The sequence below is a fragment of the Lonchura striata genome, chromosome 13 (genome assembly GCF_046129695.1).
Source record: "Lonchura striata isolate bLonStr1 chromosome 13, bLonStr1.mat, whole genome shotgun sequence".
NCBI lineage: Eukaryota > Metazoa > Chordata > Aves > Passeriformes > Estrildidae > Lonchura > Lonchura striata.
Genome location: NC_134615.1, coordinates 10,091,786 through 10,110,447, shown reverse-complemented (window position 1 = coordinate 10,110,447; position 18,662 = coordinate 10,091,786). Strand labels below are relative to the sequence as shown.

Sequence of the window (18,662 nt, the reverse complement as noted above, 5' to 3'; positions counted from 1 at the left end):
TAAAAATCAAGAAATACATTGCATGTTAACATTGTATCTATCCAGTATTTGTGGAAAACTAATGGAAACATGCCTTGTAGTTCAGGATGGAAGCAAGAGTCACTTTTTTTGCACTTAATATGAAATGTCACATTCAATATTAATTCATTGGTTCTTAGAGACTTAAGCAAATACTTAATTTTAAAATGTGTAACTGGGTCACTGATTGGAGAGATTTAAAACAGTGTGGGAATTAAATTAAAAGCAGTCCTTAAATTAGAGCAAATTAAAATGAAAACCTTATTTAATCGATTTTAAACACTTCTGGATCAAGCTGTTTATTTCTTTTTCTGAAGCCTTTCATGCTACATCTACAGATCTAATTTCAGTGATTGATTACTGTGATTAAATGATAAAAGCATTTTTGTAAACTCTTGACCTCAATCTGTGCTATCGTTTAGGAAGCCTGGTTTCTACTTGCTGACTGTAATGTGAAGAAATTAAAGCAGGCAGAAACCATTTGGTTCATCTGAAGATATACCAATACATGATAATGGAAGAAAAGGATTAAAATCAATTATATGCCTCCATCACAATTCAAGAAAGTACTTTCAGATCAAATCCTTACAAATCCCTACAAAAGAATGAACTAATGATACCACAATTGGGCATAATGTTGGTTTAGTATCCTGCCCAGGGGGAAAGTCAGGAAAATGATCAATAGCTTCAAGTATTGCCAGAACTGTTATAAGACTCTGCTGTTTCATCTCCTCCCATAACCCTTTGATTTGGAATTACACTGTATAATATTCTGACAATGTGGAGACATTCCTTACCAGAAGCAACAAAAAGGAATCTCACTAGGGGTTGCAGGTATTGTGGGGGACTGAACCTTTTGAAGCTTTATTAAGGCTCAATAAATTCCAACAGATACTCAATAAATTCCAACAGGTGAAGGTGCTAAATACACTCTAGATCCTTACATATTTATCTGTTCAGTTTGAATTCTTGTAACTTCTGACTTGAGTCAAAACCTGCACATTAGAATTCCAGATCACAGGTTTTTCTTCAGGCTAGGTATATATATGAATTCTGTATTAGAAATTGTGTGTGTATATAGAATAATAATAGATGAAGGGATTTTATCAGTAGTTAGTAATTGGTTCAGCTATACCTCCCATTTTACCTAAATGAATTCATTTTTTCACATGCTGATTTTAAATTGACTCTGGTAACATTGGAATTGTAAGTACTGCATGTGAGTTTATAAGCATCTATCCCCATCTAATTAGGTGAAAGGAATTTTGTTTAACAATTGTTTCCAATTAGACACTAGTAATTGGCATCTGGCATTGCAAATATGTAATCTAAGTCTTTCAAATGCATTTTTATTCAAAGGGAATGTTTTTCACTGGTCAAGTTGAAAATACTTTATCTCTGACACAGTTGATAAGAGTAAAGACTGAAACTTGGAGACAAAAGACAGCTGGATATGGAAAGTTGAATAAAAAACTTTAAGTATGATAGACTTTTAGAAAGTTTTCTAGGTGCTCATGCTCAGTTTTAAATTAATGTATATGTATTAATCCTTTATATGGAAGGACTTTTATGTGACCAAATTATCTCTTCCTAAATCATTATTAGTTGTCACTTGTCAGAAGGAAGGTTGGATAGAGGACTTATTTTAAATGAAGGATTGATGAGCACCTTGTAATTTAGCAAATCTAAAAAACGAGAGGCAAATTCAATTATTCTGAACATCTGGAGTAAGATAGTGGTAATTTAGATGTCCCTGGTATTACTTTAAATGCACTACCCTAAAGCTGACAGCATGAGAGATGTATGAAATTAGCAGTAAATATTTAATTCTAATTGCAAAGGAATATGTTAAAATAAAACTAAGATAAGTCTTCAGTCTTTCTTTGGTGTTAAGCCTTATTAAATCTCCCTTTTCTTCATAGATGACTTTGGTTAGAAGGTATCAAATTGGGATATAATGTACTTTGGAATAAAGCTGTAGGTAGCATGCGATTTACCTGCAGCTGTGTATTGGTGTGAATAGCTCAGTATTGGAAGTGCTGCAAATGGCATGTTAAGGGCAATAGGCTGATGTTAGTTCAGAATTCTTGTGCTCTCTCTTGTAGCATTGAAGCTGGGTTGTTTGTTATTGACTGTTACACATTTGTAGAGCACTTAAGCATTGATTTTTTTAGATTTTACCATTACAGAAGTGTCTGTCTTTATAGGCTTTCAAGGACATTGCTTTGTCATTTTAAGGATGCAGGTGATTATCTTTGTTGCAGGAAGATTCTTTCTGATCTTCAAAATCTTCAAAATAATAGGAAGGTCATAAGCTTGCACTTATTTATTATAGTATCAGAAATTAAACATGCAAGTAGATACTTTGATTCTAAGGCTCCTTGTGTATCACAGGCCTAAATCATAGAAGAATTCAACTGGCAGCTCACAGGCCAAATCCAGATGTCTCCCAAGACCAACCTGAGGAGGCAGAGAAACAGCAGGTTCACTCCCCCCTGGAGAAAATCAGGGCCTGCAACTCCGTGTTACTGCAGCATGGCCTGCACAGCAACATTTCCTCCTCCCTGGCTGAAATGCAGCACCCGGGACAGGGGATGCTACATCTATGAATTCATTAATTTCCTCTACTAGAGAGCTCTCCCACAGTGTATTTATTGGGTCTTCAGCATCTGTTTAGGGTTTGAGATTGCTTTTTTCTTCCTACTGTTTGTCTTCTGTTTCTCTGGTAGATACAGAAGGGTGAAGGAAAGTGGCATTTCCATACTCAGTGCCATTTTATTAGTGTTTTCTCTTTTTCTCAGTTGTAAGGAAAGAAAATTAAAAAGTTTCCTGTAGTAAATAAACTCCTTGTGTCTATCCATTCACAAGGCTTCTAGCTTAGGCTTGAGTAGTGTGCAGAGTATACTGCAAACATGAGTCTTTCATCTTTTAATTATCATCTAAGTAATTTCTGACAATTTTAAAAAGTCTGAACTGAAAGAGTCTTTGTAAAAGTTTGTCTGAATTTTAAAAAGCTATGTTGAGATGGTGAAAAAGACAAATTGAAACAAACTGCTTAGCTCAGCTTGTCACTTTACCTTGGAGTTGGCTATTCTGATATAGGTAATACATGAAATGAATGTGAGCACTTAAGAATTTCAAGTTGTGATTATGAACTCCCAGATACAGATAATGCAGCACCTTAATATTGCAGATGACCTAATTTCCTTTTGACCATACATTAATTCAGTGATTTGCCTAAGGAGAAGTGCCTGTGTGTGCCTGTGCATCCTGGATGCTGCTGAGGCACAGGAGCCACCTCGCTGTCCCCACAGAGCCAGCAGCGTGTTCAGGGTCACACTGAGGACATGGTTCTGGCTGTTGCCCTGGGCTCTGACAGCTGAGCTGCCTTTACAGAACACTGCTCTGGCTCCTGGCTCTGCCCCAGAAGGAGAGGAGGAAACTTCATCTGTTTCCATTGCTGAGGCAATGAAGGATTTTAGCAGGCTCCTAGGATACAAACCTGCCTGAAGAGTTGAACTGGGCTTGGTAAAGTGTGAGGTTTTCCCAGTTCAGAAGCACTGATACATTATCAGGGAGAGTAGGAACCTTGTGTCTCCCATTGATGCATAGGCACCTATTGGATATTCTTTAGATGGGGGTTTTTCTACACTAGCCCTGGTACTCTGCTTGGTTTCTATGTTTCTTGTTTAGTTTTGCACCTGTCTTTATGTTACATGTCAGCAAGTGCCTAACTTGGTTTGTCTTGCCCTATTTTTACTGCACTTTAGTAGGTTGGGTTTTGTGGCTTGTATTTTGCTTGAAACAGTGGAAAACATACAAATAGAGTTTGGTTTAATCTCAAATTCGCTTAAAACATGCACTGTATAAGAAAAAATATTAATGCAGCTGAGATGGGAAGAAGCTGTCATGAAATACAGAAAAAGCATGGGCATGTTTTAAATAGTGTTTAAGCTGACAAGACTGTGGGAGGGATTAAGGAAAATGGCAGATAAATTCATTTGTAGTTTTTTCAGAATAAAGTAAGGATATGTTCGGTCTTTTGAATGGTTAAGTTACTCCTGTTGGTTTGGATCCATTTATTTAGTGTTTTCATTGTTAGAAGTCAGGCATGACAATGACTGTAATTCTGTCTGTGAATTTTCAAGTACCCAGTGGCTGCTAGCTGAGCTTTTATTACATTTAACTCCAGAGCACTTCAACTATTTAATTACAATATTTTTAAATTTATGTAATTTAGACTTATCTCAAGTTGGTTTATGTATTATATATGTATGTTTTACAGCAATCAACAAGCATTTTTACTAGAAAACGTCCCATGCAACAACGTGAGCTGCAGGAGTGCGCGGCGCATGTTCAGGGTGTTCTGGGAGCTCTCGGATCTCAATCAGATCAAGGACGCCGTGGTAGCGACATTCTTTGACATCTATGAGGATGTAAGTGCAGCTCCTCAGCCCAGCAAACAGGCTTTGGTTGTGGCTGTGCTCATCCCAGACCTTGCCTTTGCAGCCTTGGATTGTCCTGCTGAGCTGTGGATGGCCCTCTCCATCCCAGATTGATTTGCATTATAGTTATAATGTTTGAAAGATATTAAAATAAATAGCAAAGGTGTAAACTTTACTGCACAGCATTTTTTTCCCAAGAGTAAATAAGCATTCTAATGTAAACTTGGGATTTTTTTTCCTCTAGGGAATCTTGGATATCATTGTGCTAAGTAAAGGCTACTCCAACAAGGACTTTGCTATCCATACATTGAAAAATAACTTTGAAGCAGATGCCTATTTTGTTAAAGTTATTGGTAAGTTATCAATGCATAATAAAGTCACAATGGGATATTGAAAAGGACGTGAATATTTGAGGCTTTGCATATGAAAACGTTATGGTAATGTTCTGTACCTCTGCCATAGCAAACCTGCTTTGCTGGAGTTCATGTATGTGTGTGTCATGTGGGAATGATGCAGAGATGCCTTCAAAAGGAGCTGGTTTCATTTCAGGAACTCCTGGCATGATGTGTTTTGTTTACAATGCGTGATCTGTTCTGAGGGTCACTTTGCATCCCTGTGGGAGTCAGTTCTGTGTTTCCAGCCCAAATTCACGTGGCACAAACCATACCTTACCCTGAGAGCCACAGAGTGGCCATGAACATGGCCAGGGTGTGTGAAGTAATGACAGCTGGTTTAAAAGGCTTGAGTTAAGTTACAATATTCATAATTAGGTTTTTAAACTACATGGCCTACTGTGTTCTTAAACTGCAAAGGATTTGAGCTTTGAGTTCATTTCTTGTCTGTCTTGCTTGATTTTTTGAGAATGAGTGAAAAATGAGGCTGTATTGGAGCCTATAAAGACAAAGCTCACTAGCCAATAACTAGAGGTTCACCTTCAAAAATTATATTTGCCTTCAAGTTACTTAAATGCATCCAGTCCTCTAAAGCACACATTCTGCACAGCATAAGAGAGCATAACTGCAGCTACTGCTGGGGGCTGATGCTGTTATTACTTTGTCCACAGCCTGAGCTCTGTTCTCATTGTGATAGTGTTTAATCATTTATCATGTTGGTGGAAGCCTTATTTTAAATAATACCATATATCTGTAGTGTAGTTCACAAAAGCATGCAGAAAATCCTCTGGGAAAATCTTACACTTCACAAAGCTGTACCAGAACTATAATTATGTGATATTTTAATGGGAAAGGGAGTATTTTAGAACATGTTTTTTTGATTCGGTCTGTGTAAATCTCTCTTAAAAACTGGGGCAAGCCTTTTTTTAGCACCCTTTTGGGGTGTGAGTATTTTTGCATAGAAATCCCAGGAAATGAGAATTAATGAGGGTCTAAAAATATTTTTACTGTGATACAGGGGAAAGTATTTCTAACAAAATGTGCTTTGTGTGATTTAGTGTATCAATAAATGCATTGTGTTCACTTATTTGGCACATGGACAATGAGAACAGCTTTGCTCATTATAACTGATGTCAAATATACTTGGCCAGGTAATTTGTTCCAGGGTGAAACTGAACAGCAAATTTCAATATGCCCTTTTGCATCAAAATGGGAAGAGTTGGATCCACTTGCATACTCACCTATGTTTAATAGATAAAATTAAAACTGTAGTATTAAAATTCTATCTGTTTGTGCATATAGTCTTCAAATTCTGCTTTGCACATTTGTCTTGACTGTTCAGATATTGGGAGAGTTTGGACTGTATAAAATATTACATCTTAATGTATATAGAAATTTCAACATTTTGAAATCACAAGCAAAGAATGATAATTTAGGAGTCTTGACAATTGTTAATATTCATACACAAATTATTAGAAAGCTTCCTCGACTAGAGCAGTGCCATTTCTGACTCAGGGAGTGATTTCTAATCAGACTGTGAATGTCTTACATGCACCTTTTGGTATTTCCCTGGTCCTAAACATTTTGTGCCCTTAACTCAATGAACCCTTAAAGAAGGCAGAAAATGCTTTAAGAAACTCCTAGTGGTTAGGGTGACTTGCCCTCAAATCTGGTCCTAATCTTAATTTTCTGTCTGCCATGCTTGCTTTGTGATACCATAATTCATGGAGAAGTAATATTTTTCCTTGGCTTCAGAACCTGGTGTGCATCCTCCTCTCTGCCCATAGCCATCACTGGCCTGCTGCTCAACCAAACTGTTGTCATTAGAAATCCAAATTTTGCATCAGGATGGACCTTAGATTATTGTATGTGTGAGGGTTTTGTTGTTTTCTGCTAATACTCAGAGTGACAGGATGTCCTGGCTTACACAACAGATGGCTGTCACTGTCCCTCATTTAGGTTTTTAACAGAGATTTCTGAATGTAACTGATTTTTCAAACTAGTTAGTTTCAAACAATTAATTGGAATAAGTGTCACAGGATTTAGATATTAATTAGCATTATATACACCTGCTTATAATACTTTTGAATTAATAGATTAAATTGGTAGTGGGATTTTTGCTTGCTACAGCTTTTGTGAATCGCTTTAAACCAAGTTCCAAAATTATGCCTTGTATAGAAGGAAAAGCCTTTACCTTTTTATCAGTTAAAACAGTAAAGCTGAAGCTCTGCCAGTATTTTAAATGGTTATAAATGAAGAATAATGAATAAAATGTATAGTTCACTGTTTTAATTTGGAATTTTTCTAACTGGGATATCTGTTCTTTTGAAGCTGGTTAACCACTGAGGTGGGGTAAAACAGTGATGAATTTCCACCAAGTATACTTCAAGCAGATAAGGAAATAGTATACATTACCATAAACCACAAAGAAGATATTTATTTTCTTTATGTTCTAACGGCTACCTGACACTATCACTAGACTTTAAAGGTGGTGCTTCTGAGATGGTTTGTGAACATAAACACAATGTGCTCATTTTTTGTTCTTGCAGTTCTCAGCGGCCTCTGTTCTAATGACTGTCCTCGGAAAATAACAGTAAGTGTAACTATGGCCTTGTTTAGTGTTTACCTTCAAATAAGCTGAAGTCTAATTATACCCAAAACTCTCAACATACTAAAAGGGCTATGGACCAGAAGAATATGTAATCTAAATCATGACTGGCCAACTTCTGCTTTTGTGAGACCCATAACTCTGGGCAGCTGCTGCTCAGAGCTGGAATCAATTGATTGTTGTTGTGCAGGAGCTTTGTTACCCCACACTGGGGGCTGAGATACACCAGAGACAAGAAGAACTTGGGTGCCCAAAGTGTGAATTGTGCCAAGTCTTGGCGGGCACTTAGAAAGTCCAGGCAAAACTGACTGTGGAGTAGATCCAGCCACTTCTGGGTCAAACTCTAGCAGTGGGCACAGCCAAGGAAGGAAGTGCTCTGATGATTCTGCAGACAGCCATACACATGTGGTGTTTTCTGTTTAGATTATTTTATTTTTTCTCCAGAGATTTGCAACTCACTCACCAAATTGCCAATTAGTAAATTGTTTAGCAATGTTCACAGTGAAAGTTGGCCTGAAAGAGGAGCTTAGAGTAATAGGAGGTAGCAGTAGCACTTTAGCTCTGCAAAAGTTTCACATTTAATTTTGACTTGTAAATAGAAAAAATGCTTCAAATGGGGCTAACCTTTGCTTCAAGCCTATTTTGAGACGTGGGGTTTTAATTTCTGTTATAAAATAATGAGGTTTGATAGTGTCATTAACTTAATTACAAAAATCGAGGGTTTAAAAAGCAGATCTTCACAGCAGATGTTGGTGGAAATTTCATTATCAACATCCTTGAAACACTATTGCCTCCATTGTAATAGGAGTTTTCTGACAGAAAGTAACATAAGGTACATTTTGTCAGAGTACAGCTATGTGGCACCAAAAAATATTTAAATTTCGCCTTATTCACTCATCTTTCATAGATCTGCATTAACATCACCTTTATGGTCTCCTTAGTTTTCATTCTAATCAGTTATTATTTTCAGGCTTTGATCTTATCTGTCATCATTATCACTTGCTCTTGTGGTTTAAATTTACTACTTTTTGAGGCATGGTGTGAAGCATGTCATAATCTCTTTTGGCGTTCCTTCTGTAACTTACTTGAAAGCTCTTTATTGGATTTGATGTCCTAATATCAGCTTGAATTCACCACTAAAAAAAAAAAAGAAAAAAAAAATTTCCTTTAAAATCTGTTCCTGTAGTTGTCTCTCATCTTCTCCCTTCCCATCCTTTTTTACTTAGGTGCATTTCTTATGGGTCATCACTCAGTAATGCACAACTTCCTTGGATGTTTGTTTTATTTTTCCTCATGACTGTACTTTGATGTTTAGGTACATTTTCTTCCTCAAAAATGTTCTTTAAAATAGATACCAATACTTGACAAGTAACTGTTCAACCACTTTCATAAATTACATTAAACACTGCTAAGTAATGATTAAAAAGATGAAATTTGTGTGGTATTTTTCAATTCAGAAATATCATCAAGATAGTGCATTCTCTTGGTATCAAATGAGTTCTGCTTTTTCAGAACATGCAATTATTTCTCTGAATTTTTAGGGGGTTTTTACTTTATTATAGCTTCCAAAGAAACATTAAACCTTTTGCCAGAGGATTGAATCGTATCACTTTCTTCATGAGAAACTAAACATTACTTAGCTAACTGATTACTGTGATTTTGAAAATTGATTTCCACAAAATGCTATGACTAAAACAGGTGCAATATTTTGAAGTTAAAATATAAAAAATAAATTCCTAATGTAAAAAGATTTTCTTCAGTTTGCTGTTTAATTACTATAGCTTTTTCTTTTCCTAAAATATTGCCTGCCTTTTTCTTTGGCTTTTATCCCTTGTAGCCCTTTGGAGTTAATCAGCCTGGTCCTTACATCATGTACACCACTGTAGATGCAAATGGGTACCTGAAAAATGGGTCAGGTAAGAAAACTCACTGTGGGCATACCCAAGGCACAGTCTGTCTGTGTTTGTGCTTCTCAGTAACCTAAGGAGTTGGAAAGATGGCAGAGGGGAATGGGAATGGTTTCAATGGTGCCTTCAGTTTACAATGCCAAACCCCCTAATGTTCTCTTCCTTCTTCACAGATTGCATTTTTATTACAAAGATTGCAATTGCATTATTTTTTCATTTGTCCTGTGACAGTTAGGTTTGAACAGTTGGCTGTAGCAAAACATTGTTGGGTAAAATATCATCAGTTTGTGAAAAAGCGTAGACTTCTAATTGCTTCCTAAGCAATTATGTATTAAGAAACAGCAGTGGCCTTGAAATACCTAAATAGAATCCTAGTAGCCAGGTGACAAAGGATCAGGATATCATATTCAGGACACACAGGATGTATTTGTCTGGAGTTGCTCACTACAACTGGCAGCTAACAAAATGAAATGCTGAGTAGCCTGAGGAAGCTGGGGAGGGAATGCCCATGTCCTTTCAGCTAATGCAGCAAGTACAGGGAAGCAATCCTTAGGAAACAGGGTCAGAATGAAGGGGAAGGGGTGCTTGCTGCCACTTGTATTGGAACTAAAGCTTTAACGGCCTGAGATGGTGCAGCTGCCGCAGTTTGCAGGAGTCCAAAAACAAAGCAGCCAAAGAGAGAGTCATCCATTAGGCTGTGGTCCAGGCAGTGCCTGATGTTAGAATATCATGGGGTTTGTGCTGCCTTTCTAGATGTGTACTGGTGGCTCCTAGAAAACACAGGAGACTGTACAAAGTGGTTTAGTAGTCTCATTTATGACTGGTAATCTTAGGACTATAATGTACTCATTTCTTGCTTAGGCAAAAATCCCAAACTCATAAGCTGAACGTGATCAGTAAGTGCAGTCAACTGTAGCTGTCACTCCAGTTTCATTTAAAATTGAATTCAGATCTTTAAAAAATGGCTCCAGTAGTTCACTGGTAAGATTATATTCTGTATAACACTAACTTAAAAGCAATAATTTAGGGGGGAAATGTTGACATGTTAAGGTTCTGAGTCAATCTGAATCACTGGCAATGCTCTCACCATGAGTAGTGTGCTCAGGACTGTTAATTCCAACTGGGAAAAATTAAGGAGAAAGAAGATGTCCTGAAATACAAACCAGATAGCTACAAAAACATATCTTGATATTCTAGCATTTCTGTGTTTGTACATGCTTAACTATTTTTGTTCCAAGAACAAAAGCAAATGCATTTTTCTTAAACATTTTCTTTAGGGTTTCCTGAGTTTGGTTGGTTGTGGCTTTGTTGTTTGTTTGCCCCCTTCAAACACAATGTTCTACTATTTACTCTAAGAAACAGTTATCAAATGTGATTTAATACTGCTATATTCCCTTCACAGTTACCATATTTACAATAATAAAAACCTAACAGAGTCCAGGCATGATGAATTTCCCTTTCTGTTCTGACATTAGGAAATAACAGTAATGAATTCCAAGTGTATTTATGACCCCAGCAGCATTGCTACAGGGAATTTTCTAATGCTGTCTTTGATCAGTTTCTCAACACTAATAAGTTAATAGATTTTTTTTGAGTATGTATAATTCCTGCAAGAACTTTTGAAAGTCATGTTTTTTGAGGGCATTGCATTATGTTTGTAAGAGATTTTCTTCTCTTGCAAATGTTATATGTAGGATTCAGTAAGTGTTCTAACAAGAATTACTGGCCTATAAAGGCTGTTGTGTGGAAAAACAGCCCATTACATCACAATCTTCTTCTCTTTGACTATCAGGACATCATCAGATTACATCAAGATGCATATCAAATGATATCATCATCATTTTTGTGCCATGTGTAAACCTACAAAACATCTTCCCCACATTAAGCTTTTATTCGTATAGCATCCATATGCTATTTTAAAACTAATTTTCATCAACTTATTTGCCTTCCAGTACAATCATATTTGAAGTTTTTAATTATCTGAAAGGAGTAATGAGCTAACCAAAATTTTATAATAATTAATCCCTTTCCCAAGAAGTAACAGGAGTAAAAACATAGTTCTTTTTCTGATGAAAAGGAAACTCAGCATTTCTTTCCATGTCCCTCTCCAAAGTCAGCTGCTGTTATTTATTGCCTTTATGGCTGTGCTCAGTGGGGGAACAGTTGTTGGCTGGACCACTGCAACCAATCACCTTAAGTTATCCCTCCAGCCCTGAGCTTAAGTAAATCATAAAGTACTCAAAGCCATGGTCCCCATTCTCTTTCTCCTAAATTCTGCAGGACTTCAGTTTTGAGCTATGGCATCTTTCATGTAGGCAATATTCATGCAGAGACTAAAGTAAAAAGGCCCATATGACTGTCCTTATCTAATTCATTTTAAGGTTCTTTGATCTGCCAAGCCTTAACTACAGGAAATTTGCATAATTATGAGGGGTTTCTTAAAAACATTGTTAGAATTGTTCTGTCTCCTATTAACATTCCAGTATGTTGTTAAAAGATAGCAGAATAATAATTAGCATGTATTCTGTGCTTTTACTTTCACATTGCTCAATCCACTTGTAGTTGTACAATAAATACTGTTAAATTAGCTACAAGGAGCAGCAATTGCCAACATGGGTATTAGAATGGAGGAGTTCTGGGCCTTACATCTGCAGTTAATACCTCCACAGACCTTCTCTTCCTGAGAGGAAAAGCAACTGCAAAAACTTCTTCAAATATTTAAGGAATTTCATGCTTGAGGTCAGACCAGGTCCAGTGTAAATCTGGGAGAAGTACACCCACTCAAATTTAAGTCATGCTTTCTGATCCATGTCCTGCAACCTGCCTTCTCTATTTTCTTTTGGAGTTATTATTTTTAAGGCTGTTCCACAGTTAAATGTGTCAGCCAGGATTTTCCATATATACATTTCTAGGCTTTTATTGGGAGAATGTCTTCTGTTTTTCAGCCTGCTATGCACATCTGAATTTTCTCTCCTGAAGTAAAAATATGCTGATAGAGTTTGAAATAAATAGACTCATGCTTGCAGCTTGTTTCTACCAAACATATAAATTCTGTGGGCCAGGAACAAGTGGCAGTAAATATCTCAGGTTTCCTCAAAGCTCCATATCCAGAGGAAGATAAGAGTAGCTTCACTGAATGGCTGATATGGATCAAGTCATAATTTGTTTAAGCATCTGTATGAGTGAAGCTGTGTGGGCTGATGGCCTCTGCAGCTCTCTTTCCAGAGCTCTTTCATTTTGCTGCTTTTGCTTTGTTTTGTTTTAAACCTTCCACAGCAGAATGACCTTTCACATGCTGTGAAGTCGTGCCCTTCTGGTTTTTTGAAATCTGCTTACTCTTCCCTGTTGTTGCATTGAGTTCTCCTGCTGTTTAACTAAATTGAATTGTGAGGTGAACACAAATGTCTAGCAGCTATTATAGTCGTGAATTTAAACATAAACATTGCAATATGTACCAGAAAAAAAGCAAGATAAGCTTATTTTCAATGGCCATTTGACACTGCAAGGTTCATTGTGTCGAATTCCACTACACAGAAGGAAGAGTGTATTCATGGAACAAGCTAGAATAATTTAATAATTGAATAGCTGGATTCAATGAGAGGGATTTGCTATTTGCAATAGGTAGGAGTAGCCTTCTAGTATCTAGTTTTTCTGTATAACTCTCTTTTGTTTAGAAAACTTACCTGAACTTGTAATGTTCCTTGCAATTTAACAAAACCTTGAATATTTGGGCATTACAAATACGATATCAGCAATACGATAATTTTATTGTTGGATGGGTTTTTAAGTTACTAGTTTTACTTCTATAATTTTATAGTGTAAAGGTATTTTTAATAAAAATACATATTTATCATAAAAATGCATCAGGTTTTCAGTTTGGGTTTGGAGAGATGTCCCAAGTGTTGGCAGCACTGCAGTCATCGGTGTCCAAGTCCCAAGAGTGCACTTTGAATTCTCTTTCCCATGTTATTTCTGGTACTCCGGAACCAGGTATTGCAGAAAAGGTTGAGAGGTGAAGCTGTGTGTTGCATTAATCTGGAATTTCCTATTAGGGAGACTGAGGAAAAGAGGCAGGCAGCTGGAGAAGACATGGAGACACCCCCGGCCCTTAGAAAAATTAAGTTACTGTTGCATATTTTAAGCAGAAAAAGAATTCTTTGACCACTGCATTTTTTTTTCCAACCAGTGACCCCCAAAGGCAATATGAAAGGAACTGAAGTAAAGCTTTCAACTAAAGCCAAGCAATTCAATTTCTCCAATTTTCTATGAAGCTTCTAAGTTTGAAGTTGTTGGGTTTTTGTTAGATTGGTTTTTTTTTCCTGAAAGTTCCTTTGTAAATTCTTAGGCATATTCCATGGGTTTTTCATTACTATCAGTTATATTTTCCCTTTCTCTTGCAGTATGTGGTTGGCATATTTTCAAATAAAATCAGGTGCTGACAGCTTCTAAAAAAGGGGAATTACTCAGTGCACTTTAGCCCAGTGCTGGTAATGGCAGCAGAGGAAACCACTGCAGTGTTCCAGCTGTGCAGGGATGGGACACACAGTCACTGTGCCATCACACCAAGTCTTGCACTGCCTCTGTCCTGTTCCAGCTGTTGTCTGGGTGTTGTTCCCAGCTATGCAATAATCCATGCAACCTCTGCATGGCAGGTGTTGGGCTAATTTTTGCTTTTTCTAGGATACATGTGTTTGATTATATAAAAGAAGTCATTAATGTGCTGGCCTCAGTGTTTATGTAGGTGATGGTACAGAAGAATTTACATGCAAGTCTGAGACTAAAAGATACACTTTTGGAATCCTAAATAGCATTACTGAATTTTGAATTACACAGAATGGCTTTTAATTGGCTAATTAAATGCAAATAATATTTTGTCAAGAAAAGCATGATAAAAAGAATTATAAGGAATGCTTCAGGAAACCACAAGTTACTAATCAGATTTTTCCATTTAGTTTTTCAGTTCTGTGTAGTGATGTTGCATGTTTCACAAAATAAGGTTATTTAAACTGACTGAACACTATCAGTATTGTGCATCTATTTCTGTAGGTTCAATGAGGCTGTTCCTAAATCCAGTACCACATGTTGTCAGTGCTGTTTAAACAGGAGAGGGCATTGCTCCTACATGTATCTGCAACCACTTTCCCCTCATAAAGTTAAATTCTTCAGCCTGAAATAAGCTGCTGAGGACATTTCAGTTCAGCTCAGGGGAGAATGGGCTACCCTTGAGCTTTCAGCAAGTTTACATCAGGCTAATGGAAACGGAAGGAAAATTACTTAATTCAGGTATAAAAGAATAAGTACTGTATTTATCACAGACAACACATGGCTCTGGTTTTCAGACAAGACTTCAGAAAGGTTAATGATACGAATTGCTTCCAATTTTATATGCCAGACTTCAGAGGTAAGGAGATTGATTCCAAAAGGTCCAGAATGGTGTCTGAATATCAAACTGCAAAATCTTGTGAGGTTTGGCTGCCTGTCATTAGGTTTTTCTTACAAATTTGATCTCCAATAGGCTGAAACCACAGAAAACCATGTCCTAAAATTGAGGATTTTACTCTGCCCAAGGTTTTTTTAAGCAATAAACTTAATGATTTATGATTTAAAACAAGAATATATATAACACCACTAATGCAAATACCATAGCCTGTGATACCTGTGTGCTTTGAAATTGCATTTTTGAAACAGGAAGCTTAGGGGAAAAGACATAGTATTGAATAGTCTTAAAAGTAGTGTTAAAAATAAATCATGTGTTGCATGATCAGGAGGAGGTTTTTAAGTTTTGATTATAGTAACAGTTCTATGGATGAAGTCAAAACAAACTGAAGCAACAGCCACTTCCTCCATCTAGCCTACAATGACTTCAAAAATCCTAAAGAACAATTTGAACGTAAGAAATAAATCCCACTTTCCTCCTTGAAGATACAAAACTATTTTCAGATTTTCTTGGAACAAGTAAAAAGCCGTTTCTAGTAGTTTTACAAGAGGGCAAATTGCTGTGGTTGCTATTTAATTAAATTTGAAATATTTTCATAAGTAAATTAATTACCAGTGACTGGGAACTTCAGATAATGTCAATAAACTGTTGACAGCACTCTCTGTAATTTTTCTTTTTCTTTTTCATTTTGGTTTGGGGCTTTTATGTTTCTCAGGTTAGCAGTTGTCATTCTTAATTACTTGGTTGCAATTCTATTTGGAACTTTCCAGTAAGCATCAAACAGAATTTATGATAGATACAGGCTGAGGAAAGCAAGGAAGAGTCTCAGAGTTCTCCTGTGCTTAGTCAGCTTTAGTAAACTGGAACCTTCTACATGCTAATATCCTGTTTAGCTAATACCTCCTGATTTTAAAGGCAAATTTAAAAAAAAGTATATGCACATTTCTGCCTGCTGTGTAGAAGAAAACATTCCTCTCTGACCTTTGCAAATGATCTATTTACATCCTGAAGCATAAGATTTCATTATCCTTATCTTAGTAGGCATAAGAACCAGCGTTAGTAGCCATGAAATTATTCAGTGCTTTAAGAATTCTGTCTGCAGTATGTGACTCTCTAACCTCTTTAAGGCTGACTGCACACAGTATATGACATTTTCTTCCATTCTCTTTAATTTAGTTGACATTCATTTCATTTGTAAGATGAAAGAAAAAAGCAAGATCTTAGTTGCAGTCTTGTCATGATCCTGAATATTTCACTCAAAAGTAATTCTAAAAGCTTTTCGATGTTACAGCAGTACCTTGTTCTTTTGGGGAAAGTCCTCCAGCATGCAGCATTAGTGAAAAAATTCTGAGAAAATCTTTTTTTATGTTGCAGCATGATCAAGTAACACATCTGGTTTGTTTTTATAACCAAGTCAAATTAAATACACCCACCTTTGCTTACTGCTTGTGTGTTGGTAACTGGAGGTTTCAGATATTAATGTACTTTGAGAATTATTCCCATTTTAGATTTGGATATTGACACCTGGAGATTGAGCAGTTTAGCCAAGATCATGTTAGGCAAGTCACTGGCAGGGCAGGGACAGACTCAGGACTCAAACCCTGTGCTTTCCTATCCTGTGTTATCTCAACTTCTTGGAAAAATCCCTGTTCTTAAAGAGAAAAGCTGCTCAGTCAGTTCTTTTTGCCACATCTTCTATAATTGAGAAATCTACCCAACAATGTGCAAAGTACACCTTGTCCTCACAACAGACACCTGAAAGTACAAATGCAACTTAAATTTCCTCGTCTGCTTGCTCATTACATGGTTCTACGTGGGGGAAAAAATAAATATAAAATGTGTATAATCTTTAGGAAGACCATTACTGTTTCTTTTTACTAATGGGATTTTAGCTTAATAAAAAGATAACGGCATCTAGCTGATTTTTCAAATCTTAGTTGACATTTATCTTGCTTTTAAAAATATAGTTATTACCATTCTAAATGGACAATAATACAGAATATTTATCTCCTGATTAAACAAGCCTATTTCACAACATGCCAGACAGCATAAGTGGCTTCCTCAAGAGCTGGTAGGGGAAGGGAGGTTGACAAGACCAGAACTGTGAAGCAATCACTGCAGTGAGCAGGGTTCAGAATCCCCAGGCTGCACTAGCAGGAGCAGTTTGTCCCCAGAGGAGCGTACAGGAGCTGCAGAGCTGCCATTGCAGGTGGTGTCTTTGCTGTCCCTTGGTGAAGCACTGCTGTGTTGTGGCCAATGCTTGCATTTGCTGGCATCTCCAGGATGCCAGGAGGGTGGGTTAGGTATTTTTGAAAGGATGTTTGGATTTGGTGCCCCTGTGTTCAGAACAGCTGTGCAGAATGTTGTGTCACCAGTCTGGCCCACAGCTGCTGGGCTGAGGTCAGGTACTGCCTCCTGAGCCAGGCCTTGGATGGGAGTGTGGAGAGGTGAAAAACAGTTGTTTCCTGTAAATTCATGCAAAATATGGATTCCTGTTCTTTAATTCTGTTAAGGATCAAAGCTGAGAGAAATCTGATGCTCTAAAAATACTGACTAAAGCACATTCTTGTGAAAAGCTGTTTCTGTTTGTCACAGAAACCCATTTGTGCTTGTCAAGTGTCCCTTGTACTCATTCCTGTTAATCTGGTGAAGGCTGAATTCACTGTGGTGCTTCTGTGGTGCTGATACTGTTCTGCTGTGGAAGCAGAAGAGAACAAAGAACCCACACAGGATCTGAATCTGTTGGCCAAAAATTAAACCATTAGAATATTTTTTTTTATTTAAATGGAATACCTGGATACTTTGGAAATGGGATGCCAGTGAACTTGTTGATAACTGCAATACTTGTCTGTTTCCCCACTTTTCAGGAAACCAAGAATGTTATTTTCCATCTGCAGTTTCTCCTATAATTATTATTAATTTGCAACTACTGTTTTCATTAAATTAATTTATCCTTTGAAATTTTGTTCATGAGAATTTACTTAGCTAATTTTGTGACAGTAGTAATTACAGTTTAATACTGACAAGAATTAAAGTGAACCTTCATATGTTGAGTCTAATCTTGTAAATCAGTGGGCAAGAAACTTGGTACTAATCATATAAAATTACATGCAGATAGTTGATTTCTTTTCAGCTTGTAACAAATTATTTGAGTTAACATAAAAATGGTACTCAAAAGAATTGTCTTACCTAAAAATGTGAAGTGTTTAAGCTCTTCTCCAAGTGAGCGCTCACAGGTAGTTTGGAAATGTGGGACTGAGCTTTAAGAATTAAATAATCACACGATTGGTGAAAATCTTTAAACATTTTTATCACTGACTGGGGAATGTGTACTTGTATAGCAAGTTGGTAGTTTGGGGATTGATTGATTGCTTGATTGATGGGTTTTTTTCCCCTAAAGTACCTACTTGGGTTTCCTTTCTGCTTTCCCTGCAGCTGGCCAGCTCAGCCAGTCAGCACATTACGCTCTGCAGCTGCCCTACAACGTGCTGGGCTTGGGCCGCAGCGCCAACTTCCTCGACCACTTGTACGTTGGCATCCCTCGGCCCTTAGGAGAAAAGGTTGGTTGACATTTAAGATTGTCAAGCTAATTGTTTATGGTGCTACCTTTCCTAAGAGACTTTGCGTGGAAAATACTGCTGGGACACTTGTTTTTCATTTTCTGAAGTAAGAATATCAAAGAAGTAAGTTTATGCACAGAAAGGTTTGCCCAAAAGAACCAGTTTGCCCAGTTTATTTGAGGGGTGTATAAGCTCTGAAGCCAAAATAAAACCAAAAGATGGCTGAAACTGTCTATAAATGTTAGCACTGGTTTTCAGTGCTTGTTTGTAGGGCAAATGGGTATTAGGTCTGAGG

General features: G+C 37.0%; 1 protein-coding gene across 1 annotated transcript in view; it reads left to right on the top strand.

Annotated features, from left to right (window-relative positions):
• ITFG1 (integrin alpha FG-GAP repeat containing 1) overlaps positions 1–18,662 on the top strand; it is a 72,926-nt gene that overhangs the window by 46,524 nt on the left and 7,740 nt on the right. The window contains exons 11-15 of the mRNA XM_021540304.2: positions 4,304–4,454; positions 4,708–4,816; positions 7,405–7,448; positions 9,301–9,379; positions 18,243–18,367. Of these exons, the coding sequence (XP_021395979.1) occupies positions 4,304–4,454; positions 4,708–4,816; positions 7,405–7,448; positions 9,301–9,379; positions 18,243–18,367 (508 nt within the window). The remainder of the gene's footprint in view (positions 1–4,303; positions 4,455–4,707; positions 4,817–7,404; positions 7,449–9,300; positions 9,380–18,242; positions 18,368–18,662) is intronic.